The sequence below is a fragment of the Cherax quadricarinatus genome, chromosome 1 (genome assembly GCF_038502225.1).
Source record: "Cherax quadricarinatus isolate ZL_2023a chromosome 1, ASM3850222v1, whole genome shotgun sequence".
In the NCBI taxonomy this organism is placed as follows: domain Eukaryota; kingdom Metazoa; phylum Arthropoda; class Malacostraca; order Decapoda; family Parastacidae; genus Cherax; species Cherax quadricarinatus.
Window position 1 is genome coordinate 5,357,758 of NC_091292.1, and position 27,701 is coordinate 5,385,458.

General features: G+C 39.9%; 2 protein-coding genes across 9 annotated transcripts in view; both read right to left on the reverse strand.

Annotated features, from left to right (window-relative positions):
• LOC128690837 (uncharacterized) overlaps positions 1-27,701 on the reverse strand; it is a 480,921-nt gene that overhangs the window by 136,995 nt on the left and 316,225 nt on the right. The gene's annotated exons all lie outside the window — the stretch shown is intronic.
• Positions 1-27,701, reverse strand: part of LOC128686305 (golgin subfamily A member 3) — a 60,932-nt gene that overhangs the window by 10,091 nt on the left and 23,140 nt on the right. For 3 of the 5 annotated variants that reach the window (XM_053773141.2, XM_053773155.2, XM_053773149.2), the window contains 8 exons: positions 27,188-27,414; positions 24,305-24,413; positions 13,559-18,593; positions 13,269-13,432; positions 12,029-12,231; positions 11,291-11,569; positions 10,771-11,013; positions 3,358-3,602 (listed from right to left, as the gene is read on the reverse strand). In XM_053773141.2, coding sequence (XP_053629116.2) covers positions 3,358-3,602; positions 10,771-11,013; positions 11,291-11,569; positions 12,029-12,231; positions 13,269-13,432; positions 13,559-18,593; positions 24,305-24,413; positions 27,188-27,414 — 6,505 coding nt within the window. The remainder of the gene's footprint in view (positions 1-3,357; positions 3,603-10,770; positions 11,014-11,290; positions 11,570-12,028; positions 12,232-13,268; positions 13,433-13,558; positions 18,594-24,304; positions 24,414-27,187; positions 27,415-27,701) is intronic. The other 2 variants (XM_053773169.2, XM_053773161.2) reach the window with 1 other exon arrangement.

Sequence of the window (27,701 nt, forward strand, 5' to 3'; positions counted from 1 at the left end):
GTTTCAACTACCCAATAAAGTGATCGGAAATTAGTACAGTGGACCCCCGCATACCGATTTTAATCCATGCAAGAGGGGTAATTGTTATGCGAAATAATCGGTATGCGAATGAATTTTCCCCATAAGAAATAATGGAAATCAAATTAATCCGTGCAAGACACCCAAAAGTATGAAAAAAAATTTTTTTTTACCACATGAAATGTTAATTTTAGTACACACAAACTGAAAAAGGCATGCACACTTACATGACACTTACTTTTATTGAAGATCTGGTGATGATTGATGGGATGGGAGGAGGGGAGAGAGAGTGTTAGTGTTTAGAAGGGGAATCCCCTTCCATTAAGACTTGAGGTGTCGAGTCCTTTTCTGGGGTTACTTCCCTTCTTCTTTTAATGCCACTAGGACCAGCTTCAGAGTCACTGGACTTCTTTCACACAACATATCTGTCCATAGTGGCCTGTACCTCTCGTTCCTTTATGACTTCCCTAAAGTGTTTCACAACATTGTCAGTGTAATAATCACCAGCACGGCTTGCAATAGCTGTGTGAGGGTGATTTTCATCAAAAAAGGTTTGCACTTCAAGCCACTTTGCACACATTTCCTTAATCTTTGTAGTAGGCAACTTCTTCAATTTCTCTCTCCCCTCCTCTGAACCAGTTTTCTCAGGTCTGGCCTCTTGCTCTTGAAGTTGATCTATCAGCTCATCAGTGGTTAGTTCTTCATTGTCCTCCTCCACCAACTCTTCCACATCCTCCCCACTAACCTCCAACCCCAAGGACTTTCCCAATGCCACAATGGATTCCTCAACTGGCATAATCCTCTCAGGGTTAGCCTCAAACCCTTCAAAATCCCTTTTGTCTACACATTCTGGCCACAGTTTCTTCCAAGCAGAGTTCAAGGTCTTCTTAGTCACTCCCTCCCAAGCCTTACCTATAAGGTTTACACAATTGAGGATATTAAAGTGCTCTCTCCAAAACTCTCTTAGAGTCAGCTGAGTTTCTGAGGTCACTACAAAGCACCTTTCAAACAGAGCTTTTGTGTACAGTTTTTTGAAGTTTGCAATAACCTGCTGGTCCATGGGCTGCAGGAGAGGAGTGGTATTAGGAGGCAAAAACTTGATGTTAATGAATTTCATGTCCCCATAAAGTCGCTCTGCCACGTCTGTAGGATGACCAGGGGCATTGTCTAACACCAGGAGGCACTTAAGTTCTAATTTCTTTTCAGTTAGGTAATCTTTCACATTGGGGGCAAATGCATGGTGTAACCAGTCATAGAAAAAGTCTCTAGTGACCCATGCCTTACTGTTTGCCCTCCACAGCACACACAAATTCTCCTTGAGGACATTCTTTTGCCTGAACGGTCTGGGAGTTTCAGAGTGATACACTAATAAAGGCTTAACTTTGCAATCACCAGTAGCATTGGAACACATCAACAAAGTAAGCCTGTCTTTCATAGGCTTATGTCCTGGGAGTGCCTTTTCCTCCTGAGTAATGTAGGTCCTGCTTGGCATTTTCTTCCAAAACAGGCCTGTTTCATCACAATTAAACACTTGTTCAGGTTTCAGTCCTTCAGTCTCTATGTACTCCTTGAATTCATGCACATATTTTTCAGCCGCTTTGTGGTCCGAACTGGCAGCCTCACCATGCCTTATCACACTATGTATGCCACTACGCTTCTTAAATCTCTCAAACCAAACTTTGCTGGCCTTAAATTCACTCACATCAGCACTAGTTGCAGGCATTTTTTTAATTAAATCCTGATGCAACTTCCTAGCCTTTTCGCTTATGATCGCTTGAGAGATGCTATCTCCTGCTAGCTGTTTTTCATTTATCCACACCAATAAGAGTCTCTCAACATCTTCCCTCACTTGCGATCTTTGTTTCGAAAACACAGTTAAACCTTTGGCAAGAACAGCTTCCTTGATTGCCTTTCTGGTGCCCACAATAGTAGCGATGGTTGATTGGGGTTTCTTGTACAACCTGACCAGGTCGGCGATACGCACTCCACTTTCATACTTATCAATGATCTCTTTCTTCATTTCTATTGGAATTCTCACCCTTATTGGTGTAGGGTTGGCACTAGAAGCTTTCTTGGGGCCCATGGTCACTTATTTTCCAGAAACAGCACCGAAAACACTGTAATAATACGAAATATTCCGATTGTATGCTTGGATGTTACCGCGGAGGCTGGCTGGTAAACAATGGCACGGGCGGCACATGTGAGGCTGGCTGAGGGCGCACATTGGACGCGTCTCGGACGAAAATCGGTGAGCGGGTTTTTAAGCGGTATGCGAGGCAAAATTTTTGCGATTAAAGCAAGCAGTATGCGGATTAATCGTTATGTGGTGCCATCGGTATGCGGGGGTCCACTGTAATTTGGTCAATTTAACACAAAGTTCAAAATATTCCAGTTTCAAGAGACCAGAATAAACAATGCAGGCATTCCTGGCATTAAACTAACATTTCCTCTGTTTATCAGTTATGTTTCTAGGTTTTACAAATGAATTCCATTTTGATTTTTTATTCACATAATGAATTTTTATTCACACCAAAAACTAGAAGAGTTACTGTTACGCAATATTGTAATAATTGAATAAATAATATCAGCACTTTCTTTTTGGGGATTTTCTTTCTTTTTTGGGTCACCCTGCCTCGGTGGGAGATGGCCGACTTGTTGAAAAAAAAAAAAAAATATCAGCACATTCACGAACGTACCTTAGACCCACCACCTGACGTATATTAGACCCACCAGCAGTTTCCCAACAAGGTAGGGTGACCCAAAAATGAAGAAACACTTTCATCATCATTCACTCCATCACTGTCATGCCAAAGGCATGCCTACACTGCAGTTCAATAACTGCAACATATCTCCAACCCCACCTTCAAAGTGCAGGTGCTGTACTTCCCACCTCAAAGACTCAAGCCTGGCTAACTGGTTTCCCTGAATCCCTTCATAAATGTTAATATGCTCACACTCCAGCAGCACATTGAATCATAAAAACCATTGGCTTCCCTACTCGCTCCTATCCAACAAGCTCACGCACGCCTGCTGGAAGTCCAAGCCCCTTGCACACTAAACCTCCTTACCCCCTCCCTCCACCTTTCCTAAGATGAACCCTAATCTGCCTTCCTTTCACTACAAATTATTTGGTTTGTGTTTGGGAAAATATTTGCTCTGCCTACTAGCTAAAGAAAGAATGGCTGTAAGATGAAAAGCATTTTTGTAAAGCTTATAAAAATTTCTTATTCAACACTATTTTTCTAAATTACAAGTCATACAGATATGGTATACCTACTGTATGAAACTCATGTAATATACAAGAGAACGTAGCTCTGGAGATACCTGATAAAAGCTTACCCTTCAGTCAATTCCTCAGTCTTGTTTTGCAACCGAGTCTGAAGCATATTGACTTCTGCCTTGAGAGATGATAAACAGGATTCTAAGTTGGTAAGTGGCAGTGTGGGTCGTAATGGACGGGCAGACCTCTCCATCAGCTTGGTTAAGGCAGTCAGATCAAGTGGAGATGGAGAGGGAATAACCCCTAATTCTGACTTGATGGCTGAAGCTTCTGCTGCTCTTGCTTCCTCCTCCTCTTTATGTGCCTAGGAAAAAGAGTAATCTGATTGATACTAGTCAAACACTTTATAAGACCTACTGGCAGATGTTCAGCAAGAAATATCCTCCTAATACAGTACCATACATGCTCCTCACATTGTTCATCTCTATTGTTGTAGCGCTCAATTTTTCTCATTCACACTGAACCAATGATTCTCAGCTGTACATAGAGGTGGAACAATTGCTCCATGAAGCCCTTCTACCATATACCTTCCTCTTCTTAAGAAGGAGTTTCTGTGCAGCAGCTACTTTCCTTCCCTCACTTATTCTGCACACATGCACAAATTTCTTTTAATTAATTTAACACACACAAAATACTGAGAGGATTTGACAAGGTGGGCAGAGACAGAATGTTCCAGAGATGGGACACAGCAACAAGAAGACACAGTTGGAAATTGAAGACACATATGAATCACATGGATGTTAGGAAGTATTTCTTCAGTCACAGAGTAGTCAGGAAGTGGAATAGTTTGGGAAGCGATGTAGTGGAGGCAGGATCCATTCATAGCTTTAATAGAGGTATGATAAAGCTCATGGTGTGGGGAGAGTGACCCAGTAGAGGCCAGTGAAGAGGCAGGGCCAGGAGCTATGACTTGACCCCTGCAACCACAACTAGATGAGTACATACGCATGCACGCACGCACGCGCGTGCACACACACACACACACACACGAAGAAAGGTTGAGGGAAATCGGCCTGAAAACACTGGAGGACAGGAGGGTCAGAGGAGACATGATAATGACATACAAAATATTGAGTGGAATAGATAATGTGGACCAAGACAGGATGTTCCAGAAAGGGGTCACAATTGGAAGCTGAAGGCTCAGGCGAGTCACAGGGATGTTAGGAAGTACATATTTCTTCAGTCAGGTAATCGACTAGGCCTCATAATATCTTCCTCAAAAACAAAGATATTAACAAGCAAACGACATCCCCCACCCATCTATTTGCAGGGTGAAATCATTAGCTACGTTAAAACTTACAGATATCTTGTGTAGATGTACCCTTTAACAAATCCACTATACCACAACTAAACAAGAAATGCAAAGCTAGGCTAAATGCTCTCAAAGCTGTTGCTGGCTACAACCCCAACTATGGTGCTAATGTGAGAATCGTAAGAATGATGTACATAGCCTATGTTAGGTCCTTAATTGATTATGCTGCTCCCATGTTGATATTGGCTAGAGAAAGTTCTCTCCGACCCTTGGAGTTAATGCAAAATGAAGCTCTCTCAGGATTATTCTTGGCTGTCCCAGATCTACCAAAGTTCTTAACATGAGGAAGGAGCTTGGTATTTCTAGTATCAGTGATAGGATTATTGAGATTAACACTGTACTCGGTATTAGAATGTTGAGAAACGTACCAGACACTGTCACAATGAATCTTACCAAGTGTCTAGAGGTAAATACACACAGATCTAAATGGATTGTGAAAACGTGCAATTACATCAAGTTTTATAACCTGCATGAACTGTATCACTGTAGGCAACAAGAGCATTTCACCCCTCCGTGGAAGATATGTTCATTTAATATCACATACCTGCAAGTCCCTCCCAAGAAGCTCATTGCTAGTAATCCCTTCCTTAAATCTCTTGTTAGAGCAACTGCTCAAGAAGAAATTTCTCAACTAGCTGGTAGTAATAAGTTATCACAAGTTATATACACTGATGGATCTAAACAGGAGTCTTCTGGCAGGGCTGCATCTGCTCTTGTTGCCACCTCCCTTGTTAAAAACGATAATAAATTTGTTGAGTTAGGCATAAGAATTAACAACTGGGTGTCTACACTGCAAACTGAATTGTTTGCAATCCTAATGGCGCTAAAGCTAACCTATGACACTGAGCTTGACTCTATCATCATTACTGATTCTATGTCATCATTGAAGACTCTTGACTCATATAATGACTCCAACAACATGCTCATTGGAGAAGCCAGGTATAGATACTCAAAAATTAGGGACAAAGGAATTAATGTACAATTGCTATGGATCCCATCACACATTGGATTACTCCTTCATGATAAAGTTGATATGTTAGCCAAGAAGAGTACCCAGAAGGAGAATGTAGAATATAACTTTGGTATAACTGTGTCTAGCATTAGGAATAATATTAGGAGAGAAGTAAATAATGAAAATGATTGTTATAGGAATGCAGTTAGAAGCCTGAGTAGATCTATAACCCACTATGATAACATGAACATAGATAAGTATGTTTATGGAGCAACTTGCAATGTGAACAGACTGACTGATGTTGTAGTGGCCAGGCTTAGGCTTGGTTACAAGTACTTCTGGCAGTTTGGGAGACACACAGATGATCAAACTAAATGTAAATTATGTGATCAGGCATATGGTCACTGTCTTGAACACTATGTGCTTAATTGTCCACTTATTGAAGAATACAGAGACATACAGTACAATAACCTATGTGACATGTCAAGATATCTTATTAATGAAAATAAGATACCAGATATACTAAGCAAATTTCCTAAATTTGCTTGTAACAGATAAGTGAACTATAGATATGTAGACATAAATCTATATGTATTCCTGTTAACCCTTTGGGGCCTAGCTCCTAGGCCTTTTGTGTATCCATATGCTCTCGCGCTACCGTCCACAGGATGGATATGGGGTGCACAATAAACTAGCCACTTCAGTGGCAAAATCTAATCTTCAGTCAGAGTCGTCAGGAAGTGGAATAGCCAAGGAAGTGATGTAGTGGAGGCAGGAACCATACACAGCTTTAAGACGAGGTACCACAAAGCTCAGGGAGCAGAGGGAGAGAGGACTTAGTAGCGATCAGTGAAGAGGCGGGGCCAGGAGCTGAGTCTCGACCCCTGCAACCACAATTAAGTGAGTACGTGTACACACACACACACACACGACTGCAGGAAGGCCTTTGACACAGTTCCCCACAAGAGATTAGTGCAGAAGCTGGAGGATCAGGCGCATGTAACAGGGAGGGCACTGCAATGGATCAGGAAATACCTGACAGGGAGGCAACAACGAGTCATGGTACGTGAACAGGTATCACAGTGGGCGCCTGTGACGAGCGGGGTCCCACAGGGGTCAGTTCTAGGACCAGTGCTATTTTTAATATATGAGAACGACATGATGGAAGGAATAGACTCTGAAGTGTCCCTATTCGCAGATGATGTGAAGCTGACGAGAAGATTAAATCGGATGAGGATGAGGCAGGACTGCAAAGAGACCTGGACAGGCTAGACATGTGGTCCAGAAACTGGCTTCTCGAATTCAATCCTGTCAAATGCAAAGTCATGAAGATTGGGGAGGGGCAAAGAAGACCGCAGACAGAGTATAGGCTAGGTGGACAGAGACTACAGACCTCACTCAGGGAGAAAGACCTCGGGATGACCATAACACCGAGCATGTCACCGGAGGCACACATCAACCAAATAACTGCTGCAGCACACGGGCGCCTGGCAAACCTGAGAATAGCGTTCTGATACCTTAATAAGGAATCGTTCAAGACACTGTACACTGTGTATGTTAGGCCCATACTGGAGTATGCAGCACCAGTCTGGAACCCACACCTGGTCAAGCACGTCAACAAGTTAGAGAAAGTACAAAGGTTTGCAACAAGGCTAGTCCCAGAGCTCAGGGATATGTTGTACGAGGGAAGGTTGAGGGAAATCGGACTGACGACACTGGAGGACAGAAGGGTCAGGGGAGACATGATAACGACATACAAGATACTGCGGGGAATAGACAAGGTGGACAGAGATAGGATGTTCCAGAGAGGGGACACAGGAACAAGGGGTCACAACTGGAAGCTGAAGACTCAGACGAGTCACAGGGACGTTAGGAAGTATTTCTTCAGTCATAGAGTCGTCAGGAAGTGGAATAGCCTAGCAAGTGAAGTAGTAGATGCAGGAACCATACATAGTTTTAAGAAGAGATATGATAAAGCTCAGGAAGCAGAGAGAGAGAGGACCTAGTAACAATCAGTGAAGAGGCGGGGCCAGGAGCCGAGTCTCGACCCCTGCACCCACAATTAGGCGAGTGTGTGTGTGTGTGTGTGTACACACACACACACACACACACACACACAGAGGTCCTGGGACCAGTGCTATTCTTGGTATATGTGAACGACATGATGTAAGGGATAGACTCAGAAGTGTCCCTGTTTGCAGCTGATGTGAAGTTAATGAGAATTAAATCAGATGGAGACCAGACACGTCTACAAAGAGACCTGGACAGGCTGGATGTGTGGTCCAGCAACTGGCTCCTAGAATTTAGCCCCACCAAATGCAAAGTCATGAAGATCGGAGAAGGGCAAAGAAGACCGCAGACAGAGTATAGGCTAGGCGACCAAAGACTGCAACCCTCACTCTAGGAGAAAGATCTAGGGGTGTGTATAATGCCGGGTACGTCGCCAGAAGCACACATTAACCAGATAACTGCTGTGGCATATGGGCACCTGGCAAACTTGAGAATAGCGTTCCGGTACCTCAGTAAGGAATTGTTCAAGACTTAATACACTGTGTACGTCAGGCCCATACTGGAGTACACAGCACCAGTTTGGAACCCACACCTGGTCGAACACGTCAAGAAATTAGAGAAAGTGCAAAGGTTTGCAACAAGGCTGGTTCCAGAGCTAAGGGGAATGTCTTACGAAGAAAGATTAAGGGACATCGGTCTGACGACACTGGAGGGCAGGAGGGTCAGGGCAGACATGATAATGACATACAAAATACTGCGTGGAATAGACTAGGTGGACAAAGACAGGATGTTCCAGAGATGGGACACAGAAACAAGGGGTCACAATTGGAAAATGAAGACTCAGATGAGTCAAAGGGGTGTTAGGAAGTATTTCTTCAGCCACAGAGTTGTTAGGAAGTGGAATAGTCTGGCAAGTGATGTAGTGGAGGCAGGAACCATACATAGTTTTAAGACGAGGTATGATAAAGCTCATGGAGCAGGGAGAGGGAGGACCCAGCATCGATCAGTGAAGAGGCGGGGCCAGGAGCCGAGTCTCGACCCCTGCAACCACAACTAGGTGAGTAGACACACACAAAAGAAAAATAATACTCTTAATCAATCACATCCTTTGCATAAATACTCATCAACAGATACATGTACTAGTAATCTGTCATTCACCCTGATTAAAAGTCCAGATTTTCCATCTTTGAGATTAATTTTCATTTACTAACACTCACTTTAAGCAGATTTTCTCCTTTAATCTTTTAATAGTATAAACTTGTATTTTAAATATATTTCACATTACCATAAAGTTTCATTCTTAGAACAAATATTTAAATTCTTGGCAAGATTAACCTCAGACCTGAATTATTAAAATGAATCTGTTGGCTTTGAAGAAAATTTATTACAGTACACCTGTATTTATATTACAATATACATGTATAATACTAAAATCACAGTTTTCATGATTAATCTGTTCCAGAGAATCTGATGAAACCCAAAAATCACAAAAATCAAAATAATTTTCCCCATAAGAAACAATGTAAATCCAATTAATCCGTTTCAGACACCCAAAAGTATTAACAAAAAATATGTTTTATAGAGAATAACTATAGTTTTACATACAGAAAACAATGAGAAATAAATATAAAGCACTATTGAAATGGATAAATAAACATTTAAATCACTTTTACCCTTATTGAAGAGTCTTGCTGGTGTATAGAGTTTATTGATTGGACACAGGATAAAATGCTTAAATATGACGCTAATATCAACTCTAAGGCTTATTCATCTATCAAAATTCATCTAATGTGACATAATAAACAATATTAATAAAGAAGAAACATGATACATACTCTAGAATGAATAAAATACACCTACCATCCAACTTACGACTTGCTCGACATACGACTACTCTACTTAGGACCATGTTTTGTATGCAGATGTTCTGGGAAATAAACAACTGTTTGTATTGTACACAGTGTTTCTCCTAAACCTAACAGTATAAAATACAGTACTAACAGCATAATAAGTAAAATAAAATATAAAATACCAAAATAAAACAAAATAAAATCATTACATGATGTGATGCTGATATTCAGTAGTAAGGCTCGACTTACGTCCATTTTGACTTCCGACTGGTTAGTCAGAACCAAGTTCGGTGGTAAGTCGGATGGTAGGGCACATCATTATGTATGTGAGGAGTGGTGGTGGTGTTGGATTTATAAGGTCCACTGACAGCATAAGCCATACATAGTGGTGGCGGCGACAGCAGAGGCCACCACCACTAGTCATGCTGAAACAATGTACATCTGTAATTTATAAATAAGAAATATTTACACTTACCTTGGAGGAGATGCTGGCATTGGTTTAGGGTGGTGGAAGATACGCAGGGCAGCATATCTTGTCAGTGGCCCTATATACCTCCAACAACATTGGTGGAGTTAGTTTCGTGTCGTACTTTTTCTATCGCTTAATTGCTTAACTTACTTGCTACACTGTTAACCCTTAAACTGTCCAAACATAGAGATCTACGTTTTTTTTACATGCTTTCAAATGGGGAAAATCAAGGTAGGAGCGCTACGCACGTGAACGTAGATCTACGTTTGGACAGTTTAAGGGTTAATGCTACACTTTATTGCTGGCTGGTGCTATAACCTTTATCGACTCCTGCTCCTTTAGTACCGTACATATTATTGAATCACTGAAGGCGGCACATTCTCCCCTCTCTCTTCCTCCTCCACTTTGGTACTTTGCTATGAATTCTTTCTTGAATTCTATCATGTTTCTCACCTTCTTTACCACAGAGCTGGCACTAGGAGCTTTCTTTGGGCCCATGGTGGCTTATTTAGCACTCTCTCACAATAAACAAGCGCAAAAAAAATGCATTATTAAGAAATGTTTTGTATGACCTTGCAGGGTAATGTTTACTCGCCGAGAAATTGTGCCACACTGACTCAGAATGGTATGTGGGAGGCTTTGTGTGCGCGCAGCACTTGGACGTGTTCCGTATGACCGATGAAACCAGAGGGAATTAATGAAAACAGACTATTTCGATGAAAAAAAGCCAGTGATAACCTAAAATCATGAAATCAGAGGCTAACGAAAACAGAGGGTCCACTGTACTATCAATTTAAAATAAAATTAGAATTTAAAATTGTTAACAAATTGTTTCTAGTTAAAGGGTGGTGTGCTTGACCTATAAATGTGTTTACTGACCTTGAGCTGCCTAAGAGTTGTGTGCAGAGCAGTCCGTAATTCAGTAGCCTGAGTTTGGTAACTAACTCTTTCCTGCTGGACTTGGTCTAGCTGTGAGGTTAGTGTGACCACTTCCTGTCTGGCTAAAGCCACACTTTGCTCTGCTTGGGATATTTTCACCTGGTGGTTGGAGTCTTTGATTATCAACTGCTTTCTGAGTTGACATATTTCCTCCTTGCCAACCTTCACCTCACCCTCAGCCACCTAATAACAAAATGAAATTACAACATTTTATACCTTAAAATACACAGTATTAAAATCCAAACCTCTTGAATGTGTAAATAATCAACTAGTGGGTAGCATCAGTTGCCTATGAAGACCTGACCATATGGGATGTTCTTTATTCCTTTGGATTTTCTAACACTTTACTAGATTTACAAAAAATTAATTTTTTTAACCTGTCAAAATATCCATCTCTTTTAATATCAACAGAATTTGTACCAATTACTCTAGTATATTTATTACGAAAAAAAATACAAACTTTAATATGATTTTCCAGTGCAGTAATTTTGGCTAGACACTCGTGCAGCTGCACTCTGGTATTCTGGTTTTCCTGCATTAGTAATTGCTTTTCTTCCCTCAGATGCTTCATTTCAGTACACTGATGTTCATATTTATTGTCAGCTTTACCCATACAATTTCTCAATTCTGCATTCACAGTCTGCAGTTGGCTTACACTCTGATGAGCTCTAGTCAGTTCCTCATCTTTGGTTTTTAGCTCTTGTCTTAGAACTGAGAGAGTATTTTCTGCAGAATTCATCTGAAATGGTTAACACAAGACTAATTATTGTTATCACAATTTTTCTTTGTAACAAGTGAGAACAAAGTTATAAATTTAATCCTGTAACAAGATATTGTATAGCACATCTTATTTTATAATGAATTTTAACACTGAGTTCATTTTCAGCCTTACTTAAAATCAACCACTCAGTGCACCCAACACTGTGTTGTAATTACTTGTCCCTACACCTACCACAGGGATTAAAATGTCTTAAATCATAGTTAGTACTTAATTACTATAAATATGTATTCAGTACATTAGAAGAGGACAACTACTACAATGATTGGTAAGCAAATTTTTTCTATCTTTTAATTTATAAATATATTGCAAATATTATTGACTTGAGGCCTACAGATTATTTGGTAATCTACGTGTTTATTGAAAATTTCTGGCCTCAATGATATTTCTCTACTAGCTAGAGGACTTTCCAGCACTAACCTCATGTTGAACATGTTCATTTTTGCACTTCATTTCTTGTATTGTAGAGGTGAGAGAAGCAATGTGTTTTTGCAACTGACTGAGTTCCTCATGGGCAGACTGTAACACTCTCTCTGACTCATTCACTTGCTTTTCCTTCTGTCTGATTCTTTCTTCCAAGTTGCTTACTTGCACTCGTAAATTGTTAGAGGTCTTGCAAATTTCTATTGAACAAGATACATTCATTAGGCATGATTTTAGTTATTTTAATCATAGGGGAAGAGCTAAATTTGTAGGTTTTATATAATGCTTGAGGAATAGGAAGCATTCAGGTTCACTCTAAGGAAGGGAAGGGTAAGTCCAGTTCCCTGGATCAAGAGCCCCTCACTGGCATCAAAGCACTTCTCTTGAGAGGTTATTGGGGATGAGAAAGATGATGATGATGATCATCAATTTAAGCACTAAACCCAAAAGGGTCATATTACAGATGAGAGGTAATTATAAGTATGTAGTAATGTAGTATCATATACAGTGTACACTCACAATATAAACTCGAGCCATAATAAACGACTGTCAATGAATAAACAGAAGAATGGATGAGAATTTGAACCAAGGTCCTGACAAGTAGCAGGTCCAATGCTGCACCACTAAAATGTGAGGCTTTTAGTAGGAAGATTTCAGAGACAACTTCTGCTCGTGTCATCGTCAGCAGTCACCATGCAACTACCGCCTCTTCCCACAGCCTAGAAGTTTTCATAATATGTCTATTCTCATACCCATCGAAGATACATAGTCCATAAACTCAAGATAAGTCGTAATAAATAAATGTCATTGAATAAACAAAAGAATGGACAGGCACACAAACAGCTGTCTCCGAAATCTTCCTAGTGAAAGCCTTGTAGCTCAGTGGTACAGCATTGGACCTGCTCCATGTCAGGACTATGATTTGAGTCTCATTCATACTTCTGTTTATTTTCATGATATTAGTAGTGCATGAAGACAAAATGCAAACATAAGGGCATGTTTATTAGAAATGTTTTAGTCATGGGACTCGAGTCACTCCATGATATTACTACTGCATGATATTACTTATGCAATTTTCTATGCAATAAATACTTTTAAGTCATTATATACCTTATTACAATATTCTCATTTAAATTTTAATTAGTCATATACAAGTAAGCAGCTCATTATTTGGTAAGTTTAAGATAGAGGGTACCAGGTCTGGATACAAATAATGAAAAACAGAATTGTAATTCACCTTGTAGTCGTCCTATCTCCTTTTGCAGTTTAAGCGTGTTGCTGTGATGGTCATAGGCCTCCTGGCGTGCATGTGCTAAAGCATTACGTACCTCCTCAACTTCACTCTCTAAGCCAGTAATTTGGCCTTCTAGAGTTTCTCTCTGTCCTTCTAACTCCATACACCTGTAAGATCATAAACTGATTTAATATCACTTACATTCTTACTAAGTAAAAGTTAGCTCCTGTCTGTCTTCTAGCCTCTCATATTCTAATCTTATCTTCACACAATATAAATAAATAAATCCTCACCTGCATCTTAGCACAGCGTATCTCTGCTGTTCTTCATTCAACAAACGCTGATGAACCTCGGCTTGTGCCTGCATTTCATTTTCTGCTGATTTTCGTCCCTTCATGTGCTCTTTAAGTTTCCTGGTCAGTAGTCGAACATTGGATTCATAACGTCGTCGTTTCTCGCTAAATTCACTAGCTGCACAAGCCATTTTTTCTTGTTTGTCTTGAAGTTGAACCTCTTTAGTAACAATTTCAGATTCTAATTCTTTTATCTTATCTATCAGGGACTGGATTTTTGTATATTCTTCTCTTGTAGGATGGGCTTCTCTCTGATTATCACAGTTGCAAGTAGTGGTAGATAATTTCAGATGTTGAATTCTCTCAAGAAGTTCATTAATTTGCTTCCTATGAAGTGACTCAGGAATCATCTCATTAGAACACACATGTGAAGATCTAGAACTAGTGATATCAGACCCTTCTTGCTTAACAGATATTAGCTCATGCTGGAGATCATGAATCTGTTGTTCCTTACTTTGCAAAGCCTCTGATGTTAAGTTAACTTGTGCTTGTAGATCTGTCATCATCCTCTCAAACTGAGTGTTATTTGTGACTGAGGCTTGTGAAGTCTCACTGAGGAAACTTAAATTTTTCACAGAAGTTGCAACTAAATTTTCTGCACTGTCATTTGCACCTGAAACTAAAAGAGATTCTTGACCATTTGAGAAAGATTGATGACTTAATGGTCCTAACTGCACTGCTGGCTGAGTGCTTGTGTCTCGCTCTGGAATACAATCTCTTAAACTCTCATACTTGGCCATCCACTCATCCTTCTCATTCTCTACCCTCTTCAGCTGCTGTTGACATTCTGAGATTTCTTCATGCACAATTTGGTATACTTCTTCAAGGCTTAAAATTTTTTGTGTCATTTCTCTTTTTTCAGCCTGTAACACATCAGCCTGAGTGCAGAGCTCCTGTTCTCTCTGTTTCAGTGTTTGAATATGAGATGCTTTTTCCTTGAGGGATAAGTTAAGAGAAGATAGTTCATTACAATTAGCATCTAGTTTTGACTGTAATTCTTTTAATTTGATTCTGACAGAGTCAATTTCTTTGGAATCTTTACCTGATAGTTCAAACTCCTTGCATCTTCTTTTTAATGTATCAAGATCTTTAAGCTTGGCCCTCATCAAAAAATTTTCCTTCTTTATGTTTTTCACTGTAAGTTGCAAACTTTCTTTTTGTTTAATTGTTTCCTTCAATTTAACTTCACAATCAGAAAGCTTTGCCTGTAAACTAGCAATTTCTTTTTGCATATTTTCAGAGCTCTTAATTTTTTTTGCACTGACATTATGCTCTGCTGAAGTCTTACTTTCTTTGACCAGAGTTTCATGGGTAATGGTTAACTTCAAATTATTATTCTCAATCAGTAAACTTTTTACTTGACTAGATAGCATATCCTTTTCCTGTTTCAGCTTTGTTAATGAAGCCTCAGTCTCATTATACATTTTCTTGAGTTTTGCAATTTCACTGGTTCCAGCTTGCAATGCAGTATGCAGCTCCATAACCTGTTTCTCTCTCTCACTGTGCAATGATATTAATTTCTCTTCCATTTCAATATTTCTCTTGGATGCAGCCTCAACCGTAACTTCTAATGTCTTAATGGTTTGAAGCTTATTTTTTAAGTTTATTTTAAAACTATCTAGCTCCTCAGTAGTTTTTGTCATGTTGCTTTCTAGCCTTCCCTTTTCCTCTTGCACACCTTGTAGTTCTTTATGTAGTTCACTATATTTTCTTTCTAATTCAACTTTACCTTCCTGATTCTGTAACTTTTCATCTTTAATTGCTTGAAGTTCTCGGGACAGTTCAGTGACCATTATGCTAACATTTTCCTTTTCTTTTAATATCTTGATCTTTTCTTCTTCATACGTCTTAACCAAGCAATCAATCTTCTTCTCGAGGTTTTGCTTCAGTTTGCGTTCTTTTTGGATACTATCCTTCAGATCTGACTTTTCTTTTTTCTGACTGTTTTCATATTCAGCATATGCTTCAGCATCGTGTCTCAGGGCCAAAGTCTCTTGTTTAAGGGCTTCCCAGTTTCTTTGCAACTCAATGTAGGTTTTTTCCATTGCTGAATTCTGTTCATGGACAATATACAGTTCCTCATCTTTTTTTAAGATAGCTTCTCGGTAGTTTTCCAGACTACTTTGCATATTTTGAATCTGCTCTTCACGCAAATGCACTGCTTCACCTAATCCTTTCTTTTCTATTTCCAGTGTTTTTGATGCTTTCTTTAGAAGTGCCAATTCTTCATCCCGTTTCTCTCTTTCTGCAAAACTCTCTTTAACAGACAGTCGAAGCTTTTCAACCTCCTGAATAAGTTCCTTCTTTTCCTCATCTTCTTTTGCCTTCTTTTCTAATGCTTCCAGTTTCTTTTCTAAGGATAGTTTTATCTGAATATTATCACTTGCTTCTCTTGTAAGTACTTCAATCTGGCGATCTTTTGCAGCCAGATCATGCTTCATTCTGTAGAAGTTTGAAGAAAGCCTCGTCATATCTTCTCTCACTTTTAGAATTGCATCATCTACTTCTTTCTTTTCACTGTATGCACCAGAAAGTGAAACCTCAAGTTTCAGTTTTTCTTCTTTCAGTGTGTTGATCAGTAAGTCCTTATTTTTTCTTTCTTCTTGATAATCTTTTGTTGACAACTTCATCTCTCTCAAAGTGTGTTCAAGATTCTCAATGTGAGTCTCTCTTTCTCTAAGGACTTCTTGATTAACGGCTGAAGAAGTTCTCAAGTCTTTAAGTTCACTCTCGTATTTTGATAAAAGAATACATTTGTGCTTCAAATCATCCCTGAGAAAATCTAGATGTCTTTCTGCATCAGAGAGATCAAGGCGAAGTTTATGTATGCGATGGCGATCCTGTTCTAACCTCTGTCGTCTGTCTTCCATTAGTCTGGTATCATTACCACGGTCACGTTCCAGCTGAGAGAGTACAGCTTCACGTTCAGCCATATCTGCCTGTAGAGCTTCCAGGTGTGCAACTAGTGTTGCTTTTTTTCTGACTGCTCTTGCTTGCCCATCCTCAGCCTCACGAATTAATGTTTGCACCTTGGTCTCGAGAGTTTCCTTCTCTGAACCAATTTTGGCCAGACTTGCTCGTGCCTCCAGTAACTCTTGCTGTAAGTTTGATCGTGCAGCTTGAGCAATCTGAAGTTGCTCTTGGTACCATACACTTGAAGTCTGCAAGGTCTGAAGTTCAGTTGATGCTTTATTTAATGCTAATGTTGCCTGGACCTGTGCCTCAGACCTGGTTTGACACTCATTTTGCAACTGTGCTATATGTGATCTTAAGCCTTTTATTTCTCCAATGAGTTGGGTCTCACTATCTCTTAACTGTGCCAAAGACAATTCTAACTGTTCATGTTTCTCCTCATGATCTAAGTTTTGTCTTTGTATCTTTTCATAATCATTATTCATTCTTCCAATTTTCCCTTCTAATTCTTTTATGTTTACCTCAAGCTCCTTGTTGGTCTCCTCATATTTTCTTAATCTTGATCTCATTTGCACCTCGGCTTCCTTTGCTGATACAGCCAAACTTTTGCTGGCTTCACACTCTTTCAAAATATCTGAAACCTTGGTCTGTAACTGATTTTTCTCATAAACCGAATTTTCTAATTCTTGCTTCAGAAGTTCTAGTTGCCCTTCTAAATTAGCTCTTTGTTTCAAGACTTCAAAATACTGCTTTTGATTGGTTTCTGTAACTTTAGTCTGCATTAACTCTAATTGTTGCTGGTAAAGCTCTTTTTCCCGTACAGCATTCTGTACCTGAATGGACAGTCGATGAAGCTGTATCTCCAAGTCTTCTTTCTGAGCTTGGAGGTCACGAATTACTTTTTCATTATCGACAGAGGGCACTGATTTTGACAGGGAAGGTTTGCTATTAATTCTGCTTATCATTTTTTTATAATCCTCAGGTGGTATTACTGCATCTGATACAAGGTGTTTGATTTTAATATATTCATCTTCATATCCACTGAGATCAGAGAGTGTGGATAAATTGGATGATGTCTCAGAGAAGTTAGATGCAACTTCAACACCACCACTTGATCTATCTGAACGATTATCAGAAATGTTTGAGACAGATTCTAAGGCGTGACGCATCTGCATTATTGCTGCGGAAAGTACTGGTCTGGATATGGGTCCTGCAGAGTCACTTCGAGTGTCATTTAAACTCATCTTTGATGAAGCTTTACTGTGAGTAATAGGAGTGAGCTCAGAACTATTCTGAGATACAAGTGTATTGCCACTTCCAACAGAAGTGCATGTGGATGATTCACTAGTTAATGATGATTTTGATGCATAATGATTGCTTTCTTGCTTCTTTTTAAGTTTGTGTATATTTTTCTTGTGCTTCAATTTTCCTGAGGGTGGTTTTGTATCTGGATGTGTATTAGCCATGTATGAACGCTTTTCTACAACAGTTGTAATAGAACTTGCAGGGTACTGATGAACTTCCCTATACACTTCAACAGGCCCATGATCACTCATGCCTACTGGAACTGTAATAACCCTGCTCTTACTTCCTGCTTCCCTAATGGGCAATGAAGCAGTTTGTGTGTCTATTAATGTATTGAAATACTCTAGTTTTGCTACATTTGACATACTTAGTTTTGCATTCTCTTCTGGCATCCTGACATGCTGAGAGTTGTCTATTCTCTCATTACCACTGCAGGCAGTATTAAAAGTTCTATTGGGATGTTGATGAACGCTTGGATGCAAAACAGATGGCAGGGATCCTAGCACTCTTCCAGAGCTCTCATCTTCATATCCACCATCGCATGTCACTGTTGACGATGGTTTCTTCAACATATTCTTAGTAGACGAATTCAAATTATAAGCAAAAAGAAAAGTGTTTGCCTCCTCTCTTGCCACTGGACAGCTGAAGTCTTGAGAAGTTCCATTGTTTACTAGTTGTGTAACTTTGGCTTTCTTCTCCATGTTACTGACAACACTGTTTAGCACTTCTTGTGGAACAGGTGGGATCCTCAGTGAACCTGTGGGCAAGCAGATACCAGCATTTATTATGAAAAATCTAAACATACCATCTCTTGCAATTTTATGGTAAATAAAGTGCAAATTTGCTCATTATCAAGGCAAATTAATGCTGGTGTCTTTTTCTGTCTTATAAACAAGCTAGATAACAGGGATATCTTGCTACTCCAACTTACACTTTGGTCACACTTCACAGACATGCACATGCATATATATATACATACATTCAGGTTTTTCTCCTTTTTCTACACAGCTCTTGTTCTTCTTTATTTCTTCTATTGTCCATGGGGAAGTGGAAAAGAATCTTTCCTCCGTAAGCCATGCGTGTCGTATGAGGCGACTAAAATGCCGGGAGCAATGGGCTAGTAACCCCTTCTCCTGTAGACATTTACTAAAAAAGAGAAGAAGAAAAACTTTATAAAACTGGGATGCTTGAATGTGCGTGGATGTAGTGCGGATGACAAGAAACAGATGATTGCTGATGTTATGAATGAAAAGAAGTTGGATGTCCTGGCCCTAAGCGAAACAAAGCTGAAGGGGGTAGGGGAGTTTTGGTGGGGGGAAATAAATGGGATTAAATCTGGAGTATCTGAGAGAGTTAGAGCAAAGGAAGGGGTAGCAGTAATGCTGAATGATCAGTTATGGAAGGAGAAAAGAGAATATGAATGTGTAAATGCAAGAATTATGTGGATTAAAGTAAAGGTTGGATGCGAGAAGTAGGTCATAATAAGCGTGTATGCACCTGGAGAAGAGAGGAATGCAGAGGAGAGAGATAGATTTTGGGAGATGTTAAGTGAATGTATAGGAGCCTTTGAACCAAGTGAGAGAGTAATTGTGGTAGGGGACCTGAATGCTAAAGTAGGAGAAACTTTTAGAGAGGGTGTGGTAGGTAAGTTTGGGGTGCCAGGTGTAAATGATAATGGGAGCCCTTTGATTGAACTTTGTATAGAAAGGGGTTTAGTTATAGGTAATACATATTTTAAGAAAAAGAGGATAAATAAGTATACAAGATATGATGTAGGGCGAAATGACAGTAGTTTGTTGGATTATGTATTGGTAGATAAAAGACTGTTGAGTAGACTTCAGGATGTACATGTTTATAGAGGGGCCACAGATATATCAGATCACTTTCTAGTTGTAGCTACACAGAGTAAAAGGTAGATGGGATACAAGGAGAATAGAAGCATCAGGGAAGAGAGAGGTGAAGGTTTATAAACTAAAAGAGGAGGCAGTTAGGGAAAGATATAAACAGCTATTGGAGGATAGATGGGCTAATGAGAGCACAGGCAATGGGGTCGAAGAGGTATGGGGTAGGTTTAAAAATGTAGTGTTAGAGTGTTCAGCAGAAGTTTGTGGTTACAGGAAAGTGGGTGCGGGAGGGAAGAGGAGCGATTGGTGGAATGATGATGTAAAGAGAGTAGTAAGGGAGAAAAAGTTAGCATATGAGAAGTTTTTACAAAGTAGAAGTGATGCAAGGAGGGAAGAGTATATTGAGAAAAAGAGAGAGGTTAAGAGAGTGGTGAAGCAATGTAAAAAGAGAGCTAATGAGAGAGTGGGTGAGATGTTATCAACAAATTTTGTTGAAAATAAGAAAAAGTTTTGGAGTGAGATTAACAAGTTAAGGAAGCCTAGAGAACAAATGGATTTGTCAGTTAAAAATAGGAGAGGAGAGTCATTAAATGGAGAGTTAGACGTATTGGGAAGATGGAGGGAATATTTTGAGGAATTGTTAAATGTTGATGAAGATAGGGAAGCTGTGATTTCGTGTATAGGGCAAGGAGGAATAACATCTTGTAGGAGTGAGGAAGAGCCAGTTGTGAGTGTGGGGGAAGTTCGTGAGGCAGTAGGTAAAATGAAAGGGGGTAAGGCAGCCGGGATTGATGGGATAAAGATAGAAATGTTAAAAGCAGGTGGGGATATAGTTTTGGAGTGGTTGGTGCAATTATTTAATAAATGTATGGAAGAGGGTAAGGTACCTAGGGATTGGCAGAGAGCATGCATAGTTCCTTTGTATAAAGACAAAGGGGACAACAGAGAGTGCAAAAATTATAGGGGGATAAGTCTGTTGAGTATACCTGGTAAAGTGTATGGTAGAGTTATTATTGAAAGAATTAAAAGTAAGACTGAGAATAGGTTGTAAGAGAAGTAAATGCGAGGGTCTTGGCAAGAGGCGTGTAGTTAAAAGATAAAGAATCACACGCAAAGTGGGAGTTGTCACAGCTGCTCTTTGCTGATGACACTGTGCTCTTGGGAGATTCTGAAGAGAAGTTGCAGAGATTGGTGGATGAATTTGGTAGGGTGTGCAAAAGAAGAAAATTAAAGGTGAATACAGGAAAGAGTAAGGTTATGAGGATAACAAAAAGATTAGGTGATGAAAGATTGAATATCAGATTGGAGGGAGAGAGTATGGAGGAGGTGAATGTATTCAGATATTTGGGAGTGGACGTGTCAGCGGATGGGTCTATGAAAGATGAGGTGAATCATAGAATTGATGAGGGGAAAAGAGTGAGTGGTGCACTTAGGAGTCTGTGGAGACAAAGAACTTTGTCCTTGGAGGCAAAGAGGGGAATGTATGAGAGTATAGTTTTACCAACGCTCTTATATGGGTGTGAAGCATGGGTGATGAATGTTGCAGCGAGGAGAAGGCTGGAGGCAGTGGAGATGTCATGTCTGAGGGCAATGTGTGGTGTGAATATAATGCAGAGAATTCGTAGTTTGGAAGTTAGGAGGAGGTGCGGGATTACCAAAACTGTTGTCCAGAGGGCTGAGGAAGGGTTGTTGAGGTGGTTCGGACATGTAGAGAGAATGGAGCGAAACAGAATGACTTCAAGAGTGTATCGGTCTGTAGTGGAAGGAAGGCGGGGTAGGGGTCGGCCTAGGAAAGGTTGGAGAGAGGGGGTAAAGGAGGTTTTGTGTGCGAGGGGCTTGGACTTCCAGCAGGCATGCATGAGCGTGTTTGATAGGAGTGAATGGAGACAAATGGTTTTTAATACTTGACGTGCTGTTGGAGTGTGAGCAAAGTAACATTTATGAAGGGGTTCAGGGAAACCGGCAGGCCGGACTTGAGTCCTGGAGATGGGAAGTACAGTGCCTGCACTCTGAAGGAGGGGTGTTAATGTTGCAGTTTAAAAACTGTAGTGTAAAGCACCCTTCTGGCAAGACAGTGATGGAGTGAATGATGGTGAAAGTTTTTCTTTTTCGGGCCACCCTGCCTTGGTGGGAATCGGCCAGTGTGATAATAAAATAATAAGTAAAATAACTGAGAATAGGATAGCAGATGAACAAGGAGGCTTTAGGAAAGGTAGGGGGTGTGTGGACCAGGTGTTTACAGTGAAACATATAAGTGAACAGTATTTAGATAAGGCTAAAGAGGTCTTTGTGGCATTTATGGATTTGGAAAAGGCGTATGGCAGGGTGGATAGGGGGGCAATGTGGCAGATGTTGCAGGTGTATGGTGTAGGAGGTAGGTTACTGAAAGCAGTGGAGAGTTTTTACGAGGATAGTGAGGCTCAAGTTTGAGTACATAGGAAAGAGGGAAATTATTTCCCAGTAAAAGTAGGCCTTAGACAAGGATGTGTGATGTCACCGTGGTTGTTTAATATATTTATAGATGGGGTTGTAAGAGAAGTAAATGCGAGGGTCTTGACAAGAGGCGTGGAGTTAAAACATAAAGAATCACACATAAAGTGGGAGTTGTCACAGTTGCTCTTTGCTGATGACACTGTGCTCTTGGGAGATTCTGAAGAGAAGTTGCAGAGATTGGTGGATAAATTTGGTAGGGTGTGCAAAAGAAGAAAATTAAAAGTGAATACAGGAAAGAGTAAGGTTATGAGGATAACAAAAATATTAGGTGATGAAAGATTGGATATCAGATTGGAGGGAGAGAGTATGGAGGAGGTGAATGTATTCAGATATTTGGGAGTGGACGTGTCAGCGGATGGGTCTATGAAGGATGAGGTGAATCATAGAATTGATGAGGGGAAAAGGGTGAGTGGTGCACTTAGGAGTCTGTGGAGACAAAGAACTTTGTCCTTGGAGGCAAAGAGGGGAATGTATGAGAGTATAGTTTTACCAACACTCTTATATGGGTGTGAAGCATGGGTGATGAATGTTGTAGCGAGGAGAAGGCTGGAGGCAGTGGAGATGTCATGTCTGAGGGCAATGTGTGGTGTGAATATAATGCAGAGAATTCGTAGTTTGGAAGTTAGGAGGAGGTGCGGGATTACCAAAACTGTTGTCCAGAGGGCTGAGGAAGGGTTGTTGAGGTGGTTCGGACATGTAGAGAGAATGGAGCGAAACAGAATGACTTCAAGAGTGTATCGGTCTGTAGTGGAAGGAAGGCGGGGTAGGGGTCGGCCTAGGAAAGGTTGGAGAGAGGGGGTAAAGGAGGTTTTGTGTGCGAGGGGCTTGGACTTCCAGCAGGCATGCATGAGCGTGTTTGATAGGAGTGAATGGAGACAAATGGTTTTTAATACTTGACGTGCTGTTGGAGTGTGAGCAAAGTAACATTTATGAAGGGGTTCAGGGAAACCGGCAGGCCGGACTTGAGTCCTGGAGATGGGAAGTACAGTGCCTGCACTCTGAAGGAGGGGTGTTAATGTTGCAGTTTAAAAACTGTAGTGTAAAGCACCCTTCTGGCAAGACAGTGATGGAGTGAATGATGGTGAAAGTTTTTCTTTTTCGGGCCACCCTGCCTTGGTGGGAATCAGCCAGTGTGATAATAAAATAATAAAATAATAAATAATAATAGGTTTGTAGAGAGCAACCACCCAGGGACGTAATACCATATCCTGCCAAATGAGTGTGAAACAAACCTTTAATTGTTTTACACAGTGGGATAATTGCTGGTGCCTTTTTCTTTCTGTCTTATAAACAAGCATGACAACAGGTATATTTTGCTACTTCTACTTACACTTATGTCACACTACACATGCATGTATGTACACGTATATGTATACACACCTATCAGAGTTTTCTTCTACTTTCTTAATAGTTTCTTCTTCTTACTTATTTCCTTTCATCTCCATGGGAAAATGGAATAAGAATCCTTCTCTGTAAGCCATGAGTATCATAAAAGTCAACTATGATGCTGGGAACAAGTCACTAGTAACTTCTCCTCCTGCATAGATTACTAAAATAACAAAAATTGCCTCGGTGGAATATGGCCAGTTTGCTAAAAAAAAAAATAAAAAAAGGGGGGGGATGTTTGAATGTGCGTGGATGACCTGTAGATGATAAGAAAGAGATGACTGTAAATGCTATGAATGAAAAGAAGTTGGATGTCCTGGCTCTAAGTAAAACAAAGCAGGAGGAGGTAGGAAAGTTTCAGTGGGAAGAAATAAATGGGATTAGGCCAGGGATATCCGAGAATCAGAGCTAAAGAAAGAGTACCAATAATGTTGACAGATCAGTTATGGTAGGAAAAGAGGGAATATATATGTATAAATTCAAGAATAATTTGGAGTAAATAAGGGTTGGATGTGAACAGTGGGTTATACTAAGTGTTTATGCCCTGTAAGTGTCATCTGAATTGTGATGTCAGCACACTTCTTGCAAGACAGTGATTGAATGAATAATGGTGAAGGTGTTTTCTCTATTTTTGGGTAACCTAGCCTTGTGGAAGACAGCCATCGAGGCAAAAGAATAATGCACGAAAAGCTAGTTTCCTTATTAAGCAGTTAACACATTAAAATAAAATTCACTATATACTCACCAATAAAAGTTTCAGTAAGAGCTAAAGCAGAGGATGCTTGAGTGAGTGCCTTCAGAGCATCACAAGTATCAAGTGACTCCAAGGATTTACCCACAGCATATTTGTGAGGCTGAAATTGAAATAGTTACTGCACATGAAATACCCATAGCTGAAAAGTAAACCTAACACGAGTTTCAGTATGTTGTATTTAATGCACGAGGTATAAATATAGTTATAATCAACAAATCTGCTTTCACAAACATGCACTTTAGCCTTATATCATTGTCAGACTGCATTTTGAAACAGACTGGAGGCAATGAGACAATCCAGACAGATTACTTTGATAACAGAGTTTAAGAAAATGAATAACAAAGCTACAATTATGCAATGAATTAATGATGTGAAATGATGGTGAAAGTGTTTCTTTTTCAGGTCACCCTGCCTTAGTGGGAGACGACCAGCATGTTAAAAAAAAAAAAAATGTATACAAGTGGCGTGTTCTCCATGGGAAAGTGGAGAAGAAGCCTTTCTCTGTAAGAGATAACTAACCCCTACTCCTGCATAAATTACTAAATGTAAAGAAAAGAAAATCTTAATTTCTTCTTTTTCAGGTCACCCTGGTTTGGTGTGAGATGAATGGCATGTTAAAAAGAAAAAAAAAAAAAAAAGTGATGTGTATCAATCGCATCTGCTAGATGGATGGATAATGAGAACCTTCAAAACCAGGGATGTCAAGCCCATGATGACATTCTTCAGGTCACTTGTTCTATCTAGGCTGGAATATTGCTGCACACTAACAGCACCTTTCAAGGCTGGTGAAATTGCTGACCTAGAAAATGTACAAAGTACCTTCACAGCACGCATAACTGCGATAAGCCACCTCAATTACTGGGAATGCTTGACGTTCCTAACCCTGTACTCCCTAGAACGCAGGAAGGAGAGATACACGATTATATACACCTGGAAAATCCTAGAGCAACTAGTACCAAACTTGCACACGAAAATCACTCCCTACGAAAGCAAAAGATTCGGCAGACAGTGCAACATCCCCCCAATGAAAAGCAGGGGTGCCACTAGCACGATAAGAGACAACACAATAAGTGTCAGGGCCCCAAGACTGTTCAACTGCCTCCCAGCATACATGGGAGGGATTACCAATAAACCCCTGGCTATCTTCAAGCAGGCACTGGACAGGCACCTAAAGTCAGTACCTGACCAGCCGGGTTGTGGTTCGTACGTTGGATTACGTGCGGCCAGCAGTAACAGCCTGGTTAATCAGGCCCTGATCCCCCATGAGGCCTGGTCACAGACCAGGCTGCAGGGGCGTTGACCTCTGGAACTCTCTCCAGGTATACTCCAGGTATCTGTATACTATATGAGGCACTGAGCAGCAAAAAGAGCAAGTGCCTATTTCAAACAATGGAGAAAAATGCATTTGTGAGAGACACTGGAGCTATGAAGATCAAGTTACCATACTGTACTATACTTTGTTATGGGGCTCTGAGCCTAACAGAGATGCAAAAGATAAAAGCTATGCATTCCAACAAACAGACAAAACACTGAAGAATCGACTGGCTCACTAGCCCGGATTTTAGCCAGCATAGTGCTTACTCTTTTCTCATATATTAATGAAAGCAACTCTGGTCTTGTTTAAACTAACATCTGCCACATCGAGCAAAACAAGTAATGCTCATAAGCAAAACAATGAGTGGTAAAAATAGTGTGTAATATTGACAAGTAGTTGGAAAGACAAAATACAACACTAGGGCATTTTGTGGGAAACATTTCAATTTTAGATCCTTGATCAATTTAAATTACATAAAATTTTACTTTAGTACTTTGGAGTGATAAAAGTCTGACGACTAAAATTTTTGCAATAAAATGTGTTTGCATTTTGTGCCTTTTCCAAAAACATTTAGTGTAACTAAACCTAACGGACAGAGAAGTGAAACAATAGATTAAGAGAACTGGATATTTTAGCCTGAGATTCTTTTCAGCAGATGCAAACTAAATATTTATGACACTCCAGTTATTATATAAAAGTGACTAGGCTCTGCCCCACACACTAAAATCATGCCTCATTCTCTGCATGAGGAATTCTTATGGCCACTGCCATGTCGACTCTTGCTCATAAGTATGGAAACTCAAGAGACTCATTTGTTCATGTGGATGCTTAGAGAAAAAAAGTGCTAAATGTTCGAAGGCTCTTGATCTTTTAGAAAAAGTGTTTTTCTGATTCATAGGAGCAAAGTGGAGATATCTCAAGTAGCAGAAAGAGGACAGTTAAGAGTAAAGAAAATGAGAAATTAAAAATAATATACAGTAGATAAAAACCCTACAAAACAGAAATCAAAATATGGTAAAACCCTAAACCCTATATTTAATGAATAGGGAAGAGAGTGGTTGGTAATGGTGACTGTGTGAATAGAGATGACATTGTTTTGCTGTGATCGTAACAATAAACAGACAATTCTCTAACAACCAACTTTATCCATTGTTCCTTATCAATTGACCCGGCAGATCCTCTCCCGTATTTCAGTTAACCGAGATCCATTAAATCGAGAGTTTACTACAATATTATTCATTCCATTATAATTTAAAATTATTGTAAGTTACATGATATTGCTGTGATATGGAATTATAAACAATATACTAGTGATTATGTTAGTAAATTGTAAAGTTTGCTACAAATATTGAAAACAAACAAGGGAAATTGTTAGGGGTTTCACATATACAACAAAACTGTTTGTTATGCAGCCATTTATGTTCCTCATTAGTTGCTATACTGTACTATGGCACTGACATATTAATGAGCAACATAATGATGACTGCAGATACATGTTAATTAGTAAACAGTTGCTGATAAATGTTAATCTGTTATTTGTGAAGTATGAACCCTCTCACCTTCTGAGCCTCAAGTGGGGTTGAAGTGGAAGTAACAACTGGACATGTTGCCAAGTCATGAGGAGAACCCACACATGGTGGTCGATAACCGAAGCGGTGAACCTCGGCCACTACCAGGCGATGTTGGTTACTATTGCTTCCGGCACCAATACTACCAAAGCTAGTCTCTCCTACACCACTGCCACTACCACTAGCTAAACTTGCGTCACTGTTCCAGAGATGCGAGTCTAGTTGGGCAAGATGAGTATCAGCTATTTACAGGCATTAATTAAATGGCTTACAATTATATGATGTATATGTGTACATGCTGCACGAAAAAGGTACTCGAGAAATTATATTTAGCAAAGCAATTTTCATTATTGCAACCTCAAGCAAATGTCACATGCTTATTCACTGAAAAGGAACAGAATAAATCACAAATTTACCCATGAGTGACAAGATAAAAATTTGATGAGCTAACTAAAGATGATGAAAAATAAACATTAATAATAATTCAAGGAAGCATTAAATATAA